The 15,409-nt window shown below is 43.9% G+C and overlaps 2 protein-coding genes across 7 annotated transcripts in view; both read left to right on the plus strand.

Moving 5' to 3' along the window:
- Window positions 1-488: 488 nt before the first annotated feature.
- On the plus strand, window positions 489-7,268 carry LOC129829999 (uncharacterized). 4 transcript variants are annotated; one of them, XM_055892105.1, is made up of 5 exons: window positions 489-595; window positions 3,968-4,434; window positions 4,539-4,698; window positions 5,450-5,834; window positions 6,450-7,268. In XM_055892105.1, exons 2-5 carry the CDS (start codon window positions 4,046-4,048, stop codon window positions 6,452-6,454), a joined length of 939 nt encoding a protein of 312 aa, XP_055748080.1. In that variant the 5' UTR covers window positions 489-595; window positions 3,968-4,045; the 3' UTR covers window positions 6,455-7,268. The 4 variants fall into 4 exon arrangements, with proteins under 4 accessions (XP_055748080.1, XP_055748076.1, XP_055748079.1 ...); XM_055892101.1 differs by lacking the exon at window positions 489-595 and adding an exon at window positions 603-1,214; XM_055892104.1 differs by lacking the exon at window positions 489-595 and adding an exon at window positions 603-1,214 and having other exon boundaries at window positions 4,539-4,689.
- Window positions 7,269-8,602: 1,334 nt separating this feature from the next.
- LOC129830001 (protein phosphatase 1 regulatory subunit 12B-like) overlaps window positions 8,603-15,409 on the plus strand; it is a 46,346-nt gene continuing 39,539 nt past the window's right edge. Inside the window, exons 1-2 of one of the 3 annotated variants that reach the window (XM_055892113.1) lie at window positions 8,603-8,952; window positions 15,230-15,320. In XM_055892113.1, the coding sequence (XP_055748088.1) occupies window positions 8,933-8,952; window positions 15,230-15,320 (111 nt within the window). In that variant the 5' untranslated portion in view covers window positions 8,603-8,932. The remainder of the gene's footprint in view (window positions 8,953-15,229; window positions 15,321-15,409) is intronic. The other 2 variants (XM_055892115.1, XM_055892114.1) reach the window with 2 other exon arrangements.

Below are 15,409 nucleotides of genomic sequence, written 5' to 3' on the forward strand. Positions count from 1 at the left end.
TTCGAGTCTCATTGCATAGGGTCTGAATACTTATGTAAATAAGGTATTTCAGTTTTTTATTTGTAATACATTTTATTTGTAATAACATTTCTAAAAAACGGTTTTCACTTTGTCAGTATGGGGTATTATGTGTAGATTGATGAGGGAAAAATGCATTTATTTTAGAACAAGGCTGTAACTAAACCAAAATGTGGAAAAAGTCAAGGGGTCTGAATACTTTCTGAATGCACTGTACATCATTACCATAGGCACACGTTTGGACTTTGTATTATTCAGTCCCTTCAGGATTCTGCTATCAAAATGTTTTAGTTGCAAAATCAACAATTTCCCGCATATTATGCAAACAAGGACTTGCAAATTTGACCAATCACTGCACTATTTCGGCATTAAACAGTCAATTAGTAGCAATATTTTCTCACAAAACTGACCCATCGCCGCATTACAAAAAGAGGGCTGGCAATTTCAACCAATCAACGCACATGTATCGCATAATATCGTTAAATGAAGCCAGAAGTCAACAAACTTTTTCTCTCTTCACTGCATTTCGCGACTAATTTGAACACAATAATCGTGGAATTCTGGAGGGACTGAATAGGTAAGACTGAGCAGCACACGTTACAGGGAGACTAGCCACTCTCCCGCACTAAACGCCCCTCACGCACTCTTCTCTTTCTGGAACGGGGTACCACACGCTTCTTTATTTTCTTATTTGCAGCCCAAACCACCCCTTCACTAAGAAGTCTCTCTTTTTGCTACTTTGTTTACTGGTATTGAATGAGGACCAATGTACGCGTTGTAATATCAATTAATTAATACAAGAAAGACTTGTCTGGAGAAGGCACCGCAGCACCAGAGCAAACATCCATCTTTCCACCACCGGTCCTTCACCACCTCTGGCCATTATACTGTTGGAACTACTACGCTACTGTGTTAAAATGACAGCAAAGCACCGAGGGAAGAAGAACAAACACAATCACGAAGACTTTAACCATTTGAATCATGAATCTTCAGAACCGGAGGCGCGAGGTGGAAACCAGAATGTGCTATTGTTCATTTTATTCCTTCTGATTGTGGTCGGAGGTGCCACCGGGGCATGGTTCTGTTTCCAGCAGCACCAAAGTATAACCTACTTTGCAGACAACTTCATGGGCATGCAGATGAAGATGGTGACGCTTCAATCCTTCCAGGAAGAAATTCGACAGATAAATGAAAAGGTAAATAGTTAACCATGCGTAATAAAAACATGGGCACAAATAATTGGCGCATTACAAAGGCTCTGAAGTTTCCATGCGTCAGCAAAATGTCAAAATAACGTTCTGTGCAACGTTTTTTGTGATCAAAATCCTTCTGTGTTTAGACCCATTGCAATACTATTCCGACCGTACTAATTTATTTTGCATTCAGTACTATGGAAAGCTCTAGCAGTCGGTATGTATATGCCTGCATGCAGTTGTCAGCAAAATTTCAGGATAGGATATGATGGTTCTGAACTGATGTAATACTGCCAAGACACAGACAAGTGATTCTATTTCTAACCCCCGTCAAGGTGCGCAACCTGGTCTCAGAGCATATCGTTTTATTCTGTACGTAAATCAGCGATACACCGTTTAGTGTGATATGTTAAGTTTGCAATGGTTACACAACACAGATAGTTACTTAAGGCAAAAACTATATGAGGGTGGTTGGTTGTACGTATAACACTTAGAGCACGAACGACTAGCAACCCAAAGGTTGTGAGTTTGAATCTCAATATGGATAACTTTAGCATTTTAGCTAATTAGCAACTTTTCAACTACTTCTTACTTTTAGCTACTTTGCAACTACCTAGCATGTTAGCTAACCCTTCCCCCAACTCTAACCTTAACCCTTTTAGCTAACCCTCCCCCTAACCGTAACCCTTTACCCTAACTCCTAAACTTAACCCTAACCTTGGACCCTAACCCCTAGCCTAGCTAATGTTAGCGAGCTAGCTAATGTTAGCCAACTAGCTACAATTCATAACATGTATGTTCTGCAAATCGTAACATATTGTACGTTTTGCGAATTCATAACATATGATACTAATTGTAAGTCGTAACATATTATAGGGAAATGGTGGTGGACATCCACAAAATTAATACATACTGTACCATACGAAATGTAACATCATACTAAATGGAGTGTCTCAGTTTTATGTACAGAATAAGATGAAATGCTCTGAGACTAGGTTGAGGTGCACATCATGCAGCTGTTGCCATTTGTAATGGGGATTACATTTGACCTACAATGTGGGAACACTGACTACACCAATAGTTTATTAGGGTACATAACATAAGCCACTGAATGTCCCTAGACTATAGACATATTTCAATAAAAGATGAACTGTATAAGCGTTTTGAAATAAACACATTCCACTTCCAATTCGACTAGAGTTTTACAGCAGTTGACCCTGCTTGAAACCATGCTTCACATAGTCATGGTACTGATTTCAGTGTGCACTGTGCAGTGGCTTAAATAAAGAAGCCAGTTGTCTGTATGGGGATAAAAATAGCCTGCTACAGCACTCGATATTGACCTTACTTGTGGTGAGTCCCTGTAACATGTACTCCTATTAGTTTTCCAGCTTCATTGCACTGGTTCCCTGGCTGGTCTTTAATCATACATAGAAACATGTTCTAGAGATTATACCGATTCAGACGTGGCCACCCGGGTGAGTGTTTCCAAAACAATAAGTGCAGAGGGGAATTTGTAGACTAATTGAACCCGTTTATGGGCTCAATTTACTTCCCAATTAGGATGAGGAGGTATATGCACTAGTATCTGCACATGCTTAATGCATGTTCTAAGTTACTTTGGAACATGTCTTATAGATACCAAAATACCCTGCGTCAATGAGAAGTCATTTTGTAGTATTAAACCATGGCCCCACATACAGGTATTACAGGTACTTCATACACACTGTTGAGAGATAAGAAACCAGCATTCACAAGTTTGTTGAAGTTCTTTTACAAGGCAAAAAGTTGGCTGTCAACACCTGGTTGCAGGGCTAAATACAGGCATGTGATTTTCCACATAGAAATCCTTAACATTTTAACATGTTTGCACATTGACCTCACCATACACACACTATGCCACAATTTGACCTTGTGGGTCACAGCAAATATAAAAAGTGAGTAACCTATGTAGCTGATACACCCATGAGTGAAGGTTTGTTTGCCCCCAGTTCAGTAAATTCCATTTGAGGCTAGGGATTATGCAACACTTGAGGGGCCAGAGTCAGAGGCTTTCTGCATGCAGAGTAAGGTGAAGGCCATATTGTTGAGAGGCAGGAATTCAGAAGAAGTAAGCTTTTGGTGAACTAACACTCGTACTTCACTCTTTCCCCCTTACTAACTCTGACTTTGATGATAGCTACTTTATTGAGTAAAAATGTATTTACTATGACTATGATATGTGGTTGTCTATCTTAAGATGAATGCATTAACTGTCAATTGCTCTGGATAAGTGCATCTGCTAAATTACTAATGTGTAAAATGTAAACGCTTGAACTAGTATCCTATGAATAGTGTCAGTATTGCTAGAAAGCAGCCACAGTGTTCCGTCCTCATACTGTGGGGAGAGTCATTAAAGTGGTATTCCCCCCGGCACAGGAAGGGAGGCCATCCTTAACTTATAAGATCACAGGTTAGCCTTCACACAGTGGGACTTCGTCACTGATGGGGCCAGGATGTGGATTCAATTAACTGCTGACAGAATTAAATTGGCCTACTTAAATCATAGGATTATCCTACAGGCCACTGCAGTACCTGGTCAATATCTTGTTCTCATTTCTTTACACCCACTTACTGTAACTGTCTCAACCAATAGATCGTTTTCTGTCAGGATGAATAGCATGAGAGGTAAAATACTTGATAAAGATTGCTCACTTACTTGCTATTGGCTGCACTATGCGCTGACTCTGAGCTATTTCTGTTTTATGTCCTTGCAGCAGCACAGTACCAGTGGCTTCGAGCTTCGCCTCAACACCCTGGAAGAGTCTTACACGCTGGCCCAGAAGCAGGTAGTCATGGCCCTGGCCATGGCTGAGCAGCTAAAGACCTTAGACCTGCCCACCCAGGTTCTCTCCCTCCACACAGAGATGAAGGCCCAGCTGGCTGAGATACAGCAGGACACTGTGTCCATGGAGCAGCTGACTCAGCTGCAGGCCATGCTGAAGGGGAAGAGCGAGGAGTTTGAGGCTGTCCGGCTGCAGGTGGAGGGCCTGGCGGGGTTGATGACAGAGCTGGCCAAGAGCGTGGAGGGTCTGACAGGGAGCCTGGCCGAGAGGGCAGGGCTGCTGGGCACCCTGAGCGCCACCATGGAGGGCCAGGCATCAGACCTCCTGGGGGTGAAGGAACTGCTGTCAGCCAACCAGGCTCAACTGGAGGCCAGTACAGCGGAGATCACAAGTGTCAGGTACGTAGTGTATTGGGAATTGGAAAGAGTTTTGAAATGTTTGCTGTTGTTGTATCTTCCATTGTATTGGTTGGTTTCACTGTGTGTGCATACCTGTGTTTCAGAGAACTGATTGAGACAATGCAGTCTCAGAGTGCCCAGCAGGCCAGAGAGGGGCAGCTGGTGACAGTACAACAAAGTCTGCAGGAGCAGAACTCAGCGACTCACAGTCTGCACTCTGAGCTCCACGCTCAGCTGGAGGTCGTGCAGAAACAGGTCGCCCGGGTAACGCCTAGAGGAAGTCTCACACATGCCAGGGTTTAGAATATTGTGGTCGAAGGGGACTGGGTCACCCTCAAATATACTTCCTTTTATGAATTGTCTTATATAGTGGTACGTTAGGACTGGTCACAGGTTATTTAAGCAGTAAGGCCCGAGGGGGTGTGGTATATGGCCAATATACCACGGCTAAGGGCTGTTCTTATGCACGACGCAACGCGGAGTGCCTGGATACAGCCCTTAGCCGTGGTATATTGGCCATATACCACAACCCCCACGAGGTGCCTTATTGCTATTATAAACTGGTTACCAACATAATTAGAGCAGTAAAAATAAATGTTTTGTCATACCTGTGGTATACGGTCTGATATACCACAGCTGTCAGCCAATCAACATTCAGGGCTTAAACCACCCAGTTTATAATGCCTTTTAAACATTTTCATCACAGTTTCTCATCTAAGCATTAGTGTTCCTAACGTCAACTTTTTTGGTGTATTTTGTACAGGGGAGCATGCACATTCTCGTAACTATTTTTGCCCAGCATGTGCCCATGGGGAACTTTTATGAGATTGCTGCTAACCCATTAGTGTGTAGAGGTGAATTGCCTGCTGTGGATTCTCTGATGAATTCTGGGTAAATGTTGTATTCCCATTCATATACTGTAATGTAGGCCAAATAAATGACATCAATGTGATTACAAAGTAACCATAGGCCCTGTACTTCCCTTAAGTACTAACTATAATTGTTTCTGTTTCAGCTGGAAGGAGGGGGTCAAGCAGATGAGCCCTCAGAGGAGGTGGAGGAAGAGGCTGCTTCTGCGGAAGAGGAGCAGGCTGCTCCTGCTGAGGAGGTGGAAGAGAAGGAGGCGGCTCACTTAGATGGGAAGTCTGTTGTACAGGAGGATTCGGCTGTCACAGAGGAACAGACTGCTCCTGCAGAGGAGGAGGGGGTGGAGGAGGAGCAGGGGGACTTGGCAGAGGCAGCACCAGAGGAGGTGGTGGAGGAGGTGCATGCAGTAGAGAATGTAGAAGAACAGGCGGAAGAAGAGGATTCTGAAGCAGAAGATGAGCAAGAGGAGGAGCAGGCCGTGGAGGAAGAGGAGGAACAACTGGAAGAAGATGAGGCCTCTACTGTGGAGGAATGTAAGTCTGTCTAAAAATCTATTTCAAACTAGAGTACAAACCTCCAGTTACTGCAAGGTGCAGGGTACAAAACGAAGAAATAAAGATGGATCCCTGCACACCGATGAATGCTCCCGCATTGTTATTGTGCAATGTTTCAACTCAAAGTCCTCGTCAGCCCATCATCAGGCTGATGTTATGTGCACACTGTGAGGTTATCAATCTTTATTTCAAGGCTTTTACAATTTATCTGTGACCTCTTTTGGCCTGACCTCCTTACAGAAATTGTTGTTTCAAGTGAGGAGCACTAATGTGGTAATACAATGTTGTTACTAGTCTAATTGCAGTGTAATTACACAGGTATAGGAGCAAAGTGCAATTAATGTAACCTGTACTCCATATAATGTGAAGTGTTACCGCCTCCACTTACAAAGTATGACAACAGACCATTTAGGGTATCAATATCTTCTCTCATTGGTAGAGCAATGTTCCTCACTGAAGGTTGTTGTGGGCAATAGTATATGAAATGTTGTTTTTCTGATTTGCCTGGTCAGCTCTAAGGCCTTTAGTGAAGAACATTGCCATTGACCTGTCTAATATCTGTAATGTTAACTGTAATGTTGTTCTATATTACAGTGTGAATGTAAGCAGCAATGACAGCCACCACACTCACAGAGGATAATGGACACGTTCAGTCTGCATCGTGACAAATGGGAAGGCATTGCTGATGTTGAGGTGCAATAAACATGTAGTTTATCTCTCCAAGGGAAATGGCTGGTCAATAGAATCCACACAACTCTCTGGAATCAGTATTGTTACCTCAATGAATGTGTGTTTGAGAAGGCTACCTGGTTAGGCAATGGTTAATAATATTCAGGACTCACCTGCCAATACCAACCTCAAGAAGCCTTCATCTATTTTAACAACACAGCTGTATTTCTATAGATTATTTTCTGTACACCAAACTGTCACACTTTTTCTGCAAGCTCAGTTCTAACCGTCAGAGTTCAATGTGACAGGGAGAAAACGAAAGCCAACAGAAAAAACACTTATTCACTCACACACTGTCACACACAATCAAACAAAGACAATGTGCCTGTATTGTTGACGTGAGAAGGGCTTTCCTTTTGTCATTGTCTGAAATGTGTCTTGGGATTTTGATTGGAATAATGGATACGGAATGAAAGTTACTGAACATAAGTTACTGTATTCTATTTGTTTACACAGGCAAAACCGCTTACTACAGGAATAGCATGGGGGTGTAGCAAGGGCCATATCTATGAAATTCTCAAATGTTCATGCAGCTTCACTAGAGATTATTTTAGTCTAGTAGTTTTATTTTTGTTTTACTTTTCTTTTGAAAAGTCTGTACGCAAAGTGCACTGTTACTGCCAAGGCATGGGTTCGTCTTCTTACTTATGTCATGCAATAAAATGCTAATTAATTACTTAAAAATCATACAATGTGATTTTCTGGATTTTTGTTTTAGATTCCGTCTCTCACAGTTGAAGTGTACCTATGATAAAAATTACAGACCTCTACATGCTTTGTAAGTAGGAAAACCTGCAAAATCGGCAGTGCATCAAATACTTGTTCTCCCCACTGTATGTTTTAACCATGAACAGGGTTTTTCTCATTTAATATAAGACGTTTTGACAGCTGTATTTAGCCTACAAGGGCCATCATTGCTCTTGCATGCTAGCCAAACTAAAGACAGTACAACGTTTGCTAGCTAACACAGCTCTCAAAAGATGGGACTATAAGTCCTTTTACATCGTTTTCATCTGCATCCGACTTTAATGTGCCCAGCAGGCTATACACTTGTGACCGGGTCCTACATGAAACATCCTTCATTCAGGCTGCAAAGGCGTCATTTCATCCGTAGTGTGATTTAATGGCCCACCGGCCTAACAAGACATGGAAAATATGCGAACTGTCTCAATAAAACCCAATTTTCCACCACCATGCTAGTGGCTAATGCTGCTTCCTGAATGAAGGATTTTCAATGTACGAGACGGCCGCCGGGGAGTGTATAGGCAGCTGGGTTAAAGTTGGATGCATAATATGACAAATATATGTCAAAGGAATAATAGTGCCATCTGGCGCCCGGTTAGGCTAAAAACAAGTGTGTAACCAAGATGTAACATGGCAACCTCATAATGTTGCTAGGGGAAATTACCCAAAATGTGTTTTGATTTCAAAATCGTACATTTTATTTATAATATTTAATTAATGTGCAGCTTTATAATATTACCTCACCTTTTCTGGGGCCTTTTTTGTTCTGTGGCCCTTGGACTAATGTAAGGAATGACTCATGATGAAATCCTGAAAAACACAGATAAGACGTGTGTGTATAGTTGCAAACGCCTGTGTCTGCATTTGCTGGTTTGGTACTGCCAAACACTATGGTTTGCTATTATTTGATCTATTAAGCTAAGTTAATGAGCTACTGCATACTTGAAAATCATTCAACTGACCAGAAATATTGTCTAACTTGTTCACACCCATCCATGATGTTTTATTCCATTGTTACACGTTAAAGGGTAAGGCCCCAGGAAGTTAACGTGAGAATTCACAATGGATTAGTATCATGTTATACAATTATTTCTACATTTGTAAAGACTGCAACCATTGTGTGTATGTAATACTGCTGTATGTGAACATTTTCAGCATGTTAGAGAAGATCGGCCTGAAGACCAGCACAGAATCACTGATCTACAAATCATCTTCTACCCTCATAATGTGATCAAGTTTGGCAAATCTGCGCAGCACTTGCTAATGTTGATCCCATCGAACATGCTTGTTGTGTGCTGTGTGGTATATAAACTGCATTGCTTGCATTAGGCTCTTGGAGACGCAATTGGCTCAGAGTGCCCCGCGGCCCGCCTATGAGTCTGTATTGAACGCACTGTGCCTCGCCTTGCCCAGCTGATGGGGAGGAAACAGTCTCTCTCTCTTTCTCTCTCTCCCTCCCGCCCTGTCCCACTCTTCTGTCCCTCCCCCATTCCCCGTTATCGCTCCCTCTCTCTCTTCCAATCACTCCCTCTCTCAGGATCGTATCCGGCCTCTCTCACTGCAGTCTCTCTCCACCGGTCTCTGACCTTCAGCAGCCTGGGACCATGCAAGCCTGCCTGCCCAGGTATGGAACTAATTCCTACCCTGAACCCTATCCTATCCAACTATCTGCATGACTTCCCTGTGCAGAATGTGAGAATATATGTCTTTTACTTTGATCTGAGAGTGAACGTGGTGCGGCCTCTCACTGGTGTTGTTTGGGATTTCCTACAAGTGGAAGGTATACCTTTCCCTGGTATTTGAATTGTACTGTGTGTAAAGTTGGTGCCCCTGGGTTGTGTGTGTTAGCTGAATTACTTGGAGCGTGGGTGTGTATAGTGCTGTAAATATTTAGTATACTAAATGCATTGGCACTCAAATACCTCCCATCACTATGTTAAAATTGCAACCCCAACAAATGTATCCTATATAATGCATTTGGTATGGAAATTGGATATGCTTAAATCAAATTGAACATGCTTAAATCAAGTGTTTTTTATATCCTGCAACATAAGCAAATGTACTGTATGTTTTGTAGGACGTCTCCTGTATCACGTTTGCCTCAAGTCATTCCACTGTGTAGAAATATGATTTGTAATGTTGCTGTAGAATCACAGTTTACATAACAATTATTTAGCAGACATTCTTATCCAGAGCGACTCACAGGAGTAATTAGGGTTAAGTGCCTTGCACATCCACAGATTTTTATCGGGCATTCAAACCAATGACTTTTCGGTTACTGGCCCAGTGTGCTAAACTGGTAGGCTACCTGGCTACATCACAGTTGGTAGTAATGTAGCCATCCACAGCCCTGTAGTCAGTGTTAAATAATGCAGTAGACTGACGTCCTGACCGTCGGTCGACTTAAGCTTTCTCTCACGATGGAGGGTGTGGATGGTGCCTCTCCGGCACAGCAGAAGTTGATTGATTGACACTCAGTACAGAAAGAGGGAGGGAGTGCAGCCGGCAGCCGGTACTAGTGGGAACAACGAGCCATTAGATTGAATGCTGCTTACTCGACTCTTCCCCTCTCTATGGAGCCCAATGGCTGCTAACATGGCTGTCTCTTAGAGGTCATTGATTGGCTACTGTCCACGCTAGAGGCATTAAACATGATCATGAAAGGAATACCACATAATGTCCTAAGAGCATTGTACTATTGATTGAGGGGGGTTATTTACTGTGAACTTATTGTGTGTACTGTACAATCCATAGCTGTTTTGTGATTACATCAGGCACTGTATGCACAACTGAACAAATTCAGCATGCATTTACTTGTGAGAAATAGTATGTAGTAAAAGCAGCTTCACCCAAGTCATTGCATGTAACACATCGTTATTATATGTAACCTCCTGTGAATATTTGTTTTGGTGCAGTACCTTTCAAAACGATCACTTGATTGCACTGCCACTGTTTTGTTGATAATTTGAGCATAATGTCACCTCACCCTAATATGTCGTCACCTCGTGCTGTGCTCCAGTACAAGGTGAGAAGTATGTGACCAGAGCATGGCCAGAGTTGGCCAGAGTTCATTGAAGCTATTTATAGGGCATGACAGCTACAATGCATTCGGAAAGTATTCAGACCCTTGACTTTTTCCACATTTGTTACGTTACAGCCTTATTCTAAAATTGATAGAAAAAAAAAATGATAATCAATCTACACACAATACCCCATAATAACAAAGAAAAAACAGTTTTTTAGAAATGTTTGCTAATTTATAAAAAATATAAAATTAACTGAAATAGCACATTTACATAAGTATTCAGACCCTTTACTCAGTACTTTGTTGAAGCACCTTTGGCAGCGATTACAGCATTGAGTCTTCTTGGGTATGACGCTACAAGCTTCCCTGCAGATCCTCTCAAGCCGTGTCAGGTTGGATGGGGAGCGTCGCTGCACAGCTATATTCAGGTCTCTGCAGAGATGTTCGATCGTGTTCAAGTCCGGGCTTTGGCTGGTCCACTCAAGGATATTCAGAGACCTGTCCTGAAGCCACTCCTAAGTTGTCTTGGCTGTGTGCTTAGGGTCGTTGTCCCGTTGGAAGGTGAACCTTCATCCCCAATCTGAATTCCTGAGGGCTCTGGAGCAGGTTTTCATCAAGGATCTCTTCCGGCGCCGACAGAGATGGCCGCCTCGCTTCACATTCCTAGGAAACTATGCAGTATTTAGGTTTTTTACGTGTTATTTATTACATTGGTACCCCAAGTAATCTTAGGTTTTATTACATACAGTTGGGAGGAACTACTGGAGATAAGAGCAACGTCAACTCACCATCATTACGACCAGGAATACGACTTTCCCGAAGCGGATCCTGTGTTTTGCCCACCACCCGGGACAATGGATCGGATTCCAGCCGGTGAACCAATACAACGACGCCGTAAAAGGGGCAGACAAAGCGGTCTTCTGGTCAGGCTCCGGCGACGGGCACATCGCGCACCGCTCCCGAGCATACTACTCGCCAATGTCCAGTCTCTTGACAACAAGGTTGATGAAATCCGAGCACGGGTAGCATTCCAGAGAGACATCAGAGACTGTAACGTTCTTTGCTTCACGGAAACATGGCTTACTCGAGACACGCTATCAGAGTCGGTACAGCCAACTGGTTTCTTCACACATCGCGCTGACAGAAATAAACATATTTTTGGTAAGAAGAGGGGCGGGGGTGTATGCCTTAAGATTAACGAGACGTGGTGTGATCATAACAACATACAGGAACTCAAGTCCTTCTGTTCACCTGACTTACATTCCTCACAATCAAATGTCGACTGCATTATCTACCAAGAGAATTCTCTTTGATTATAATCACAGCCGCATATATTCCCCCCCAAGCAGACACATCGATGGAGCTGAATGAACTTTATTTGACTCTATGTAAACTGGAAACCACATATCCTGAGGCTGCATTCATTGTAGCTGGGGATTTTAACAAGGCTAATCTGAAAACAAGACTCCCTAAATTCTATCAGCATATCGATTGTGCTACCAGGGCTGGTAAACCCTGGATCATTGTTATTCTAACTTCCGCGACACATATAAGGCCCTCCTTTCGGAAAAGCGGACCACTCCATTTTGTTGCTTCCAGCCTATAGACAGAAACTAAAACAGGAAGCTCCCGCTCTCAGGTCTGTTCAACGCTGGTCCGACCAATCTGATTCCACGCTTCAAGATTGCTTCGATCACGTGGATTGGGATATGTTCCGCATTGCGTCACACAACAACATTGACGAATACGCTGATTCGGTGAGCGAGTTCATTAGCAAGTGCATTGGCGATGTCGTACCCACAGCAACTATTAAAACATTCCCCAACCAGAAACTGTGGATTGATGGCAGCATTTGCGTGAAACTGAAAGCACGAACCACTGCTTTTAACCAGGGAGGGTGACTGGAAACATGACCGAATACAAACAGTGTAGCTATTCCCTCCGCAAGGCAATCAAACCAGCTAAGCGTCAGTATAGAGACAAAGTACAGTCGCAATTCAACGGCTCAGACACAAGAGGTATGTGGCAGGGTCTACAGTCAATCATGGATTACAAAAAGAAAACCAGCCCCGTCGCGGACCAGGATGTCTTGCTCCCAGACAGACTAAACAACTTCTGTGCTCGCTTTGAGGACAATACAGTGCCACTGACACGGCCCGCTACCAAAACCTGCGGACTCTCCTTCACTGCAGCCGATGTGAGTAAAACATTTAAATGTGTTAACCCTCGCAAGGCTGCAGGCCCAGACGGCATCCTCAGCCGCGTCCTCAGAGCATGCACAGACCAGCTGGCTGGTGTGTTAACTGACATATTCAATCAATCCTTATCCCAGTCTGCTGTTCCCACATGCTTCAAGAGAGCCACCATTGTTCCTGTTCACAAGAAAGCTAAGGTAACTGAGCTAAACGACTACCGCCCCGTAGCACTCACTTCCGTCATCATGAAGTGCTTTGAGAGACTAGTCAAGGACCAAATCACCTCCACCCTACCTGACACTCTAGACCCACTCCAATTTGCTTACCGCCCCAATAGGTCCACAGACGACGCAATCGCAACCACACTGCACACTGCATTAACCCATCTGGACAAGAGGAATACCTATGTGAGAATGCTGTTCATCGACTACAGCTCAGCATTTAACACCATAGTACCCTCCAAACTCGTCATCAAGCTCGAGACCCTGAGTCTCGACCCCGCCCTGTGCAACTGGGTACTGGACTTCCTGACTGGCTGCCCCCAGGTGGTGAGGGTAGGTAACAACATCTCCACCCCACTGATCCTCAACACTGGGGCCCCACAAGGGTGCGTTCTGAGCCCTCTCCTGTACTCCCTGTTCACCCACGACTGCGTGGCCATGCACGCCTCCAACTCAATCATCAAGTTTGCAGATGACACTACAGTGGTAGGCCTGATTACCAACAACGACGAGACGGCCTACAGGGAGGAGGTGAGGGCCCTCGGAGTGTGATGTCAGGAAAATAACCTCACACTCAACGTCAACAAAACAAAGGAGATGATCGTGGACTTCAGGAAACAGCAGAGGGAGCACCCCCCTATCCACATCGACGGGACAGTCGTGGAGAGGGTAGAAAGTTTTAAGTTCCTCGGCGTACACATCATGGACAAACTGAATTGATCCACCCACACAGACAGCGTGGTGAAGAAGGCGCAGCAGCGCCTCTTCAACCTCAGGGGGCTGAAGAAATCCGACTTGTCACCAAAAGCACTCACAAACTTTTACAGATGCACAATTGAGAGCATCCTGTCAGTCTGTATCACTACCTGGTACGGCAACTGCTCCGCCCACAACCGTAAGGCTCTCCAGAGGGTAGTGAGGTCTGCACAACGCATCACCGGGGGCAAACTAACTGCCCTCCAGGACACCTACACCACCCGATGTCACAGGAAGGCCATAAAGATCATCAAGGACAACAACCACCTGAGCCACTGCCTGTTCACTCCGCTATCATCCAGAAGGTGAGGTCAGTACAGGTGCATCAAAGCACGGACCGAGAGACTGAAAAACAGCTTCTATCTCAAGGCCATCAGACTGTTAAACAGCTACCACTAACATTGAGTGGCTGCTGCCATACATGTAAAAAATGTATCACTAGCCACTTTAAACAATGCCACTTAATATAATCTTTACATACCCTACATTACGCATCTCATATGTATATACGGTACTCGATACCATCTACTGCATCTTGCCTATGCCGTTCTGTACCATCACTCATTCATATATCTTTATGTACATATTCTTCATCCCTTTACACTTGTGTGTATAAGGTAGCTGTTGTGGAATTGTTAGGTTAGATTATTCGTTGGTTATTACTGCATTGTCGGAACTAGAAGCACAAGCATTTCGCTACATTAACATCTGCTAACCATGTGTATGTGACAAATAAAATTTGTTTGATTTTATTTGTTCTTTGCTCCGTTCATCTTTCCCTCAATCCTGACTAGTTTCCCAGTCCCTGTCACTGAAAAACGTTACCACAGCATGATGCTGCCACCACCATGCTTCACCATAGGGATGGTGCCAGGTTTCCTCCAGACGTAACTCTTGGTTTCATCAGACCAGATAATCTTGTTTCTCATGGTCTGAGTCCTTTAGGTGCCTTTTAGCAAACTCTAGCGGGCTGTCATGTGCCTTTTACTGAGGAGTGGCTTCTGGCCGCTCTACCATAAAGGCCTGATTGGTGGAGTGCTGCAGAGATGGTTGTCCTTCTGGAAGGTTCTCCCATCTCCACAGAGGAACTCTTGAGCTCTGTCAGAGTGACCATCAGGTTCTTGGTCACCTCCCTGACCAAGGCCCTTCTCCCCCGATTGCTCAGTTTGGCTGGGCGGCCAGCTATAGGAAGAGTCTTGGTGGTTCCAAACTTCTTCCATTTATGAATGATGGCCACTGTGTTCTTGGGGACCTTCAATGCTACCATTTTTTGGTACCCTTCCCCAGATCTGCGCTTCAAAACAATCCTGTCTCTGAGCTCTACAGACAATTCCTTCAACCTCATGGCTTGGTTTTTGCTCTGACATGCACTGTCAACTGTGGGACCTTATATAGACAGGTGTGTGCCTTTCCAAATCATGTCCAATCAATTGAATTTACCACAGGTGGACTCAAGTTGTAGAAAAAGGGTATGAATACTTATGTAAATAAGGTATTTCTGTGTGCAAAATATTCTACAAACCTGTTTTCGCTTTGTCGTTATGCGTTATTGTGTGAATATTGATGAGGAAAATAAATCATTTAATCAATTTTAGAATAAGTCTGTAATGAAACAAAATGTGGAAAAAGTCAAGGGGTTTGAATACTTCCTGAATGCACTGTACATCCTGCAAAGTGCTGCTTCCCTGTTTCCAACCTGTGCAGGTCCTATCTAACCCCAGTGAGAGATGAGGAGGCAGAGTCTCAGAGGAAGGCCAGATCCCGCCAAGCCAGGCAAACCCGCAGATCCACACAGGTACTAAACAAAACACACTCCACGGGCCAGGACTGAAAATGCATGTTAAATGGAAATTTTTCATTACGAATCCAAGACTAGGCCCCAAG

Source organism: Salvelinus fontinalis, chromosome 31, assembly GCF_029448725.1.
Source record: "Salvelinus fontinalis isolate EN_2023a chromosome 31, ASM2944872v1, whole genome shotgun sequence".
Lineage (NCBI taxonomy): Eukaryota > Metazoa > Chordata > Actinopteri > Salmoniformes > Salmonidae > Salvelinus > Salvelinus fontinalis.

Bases quoted from the DNA above. Each gene is read 5' to 3' on its own strand.
- LOC129829999 (XM_055892101.1), top strand. From the start codon at position 936: ATGACAGCAAAGCACCGAGGGAAGAAGAACAAACACAATCACGAAGAC. The intron at 1,215-3,967 runs GTAAATAGTTAA...ATGTCCTTGCAG, and splicing joins TTCGACAGATAAATGAAAAG to CAGCACAGTACCAGTGGCTT. The intron at 4,435-4,538 runs GTACGTAGTGTA...CCTGTGTTTCAG, and splicing joins GCGGAGATCACAAGTGTCAG to AGAACTGATTGAGACAATGC.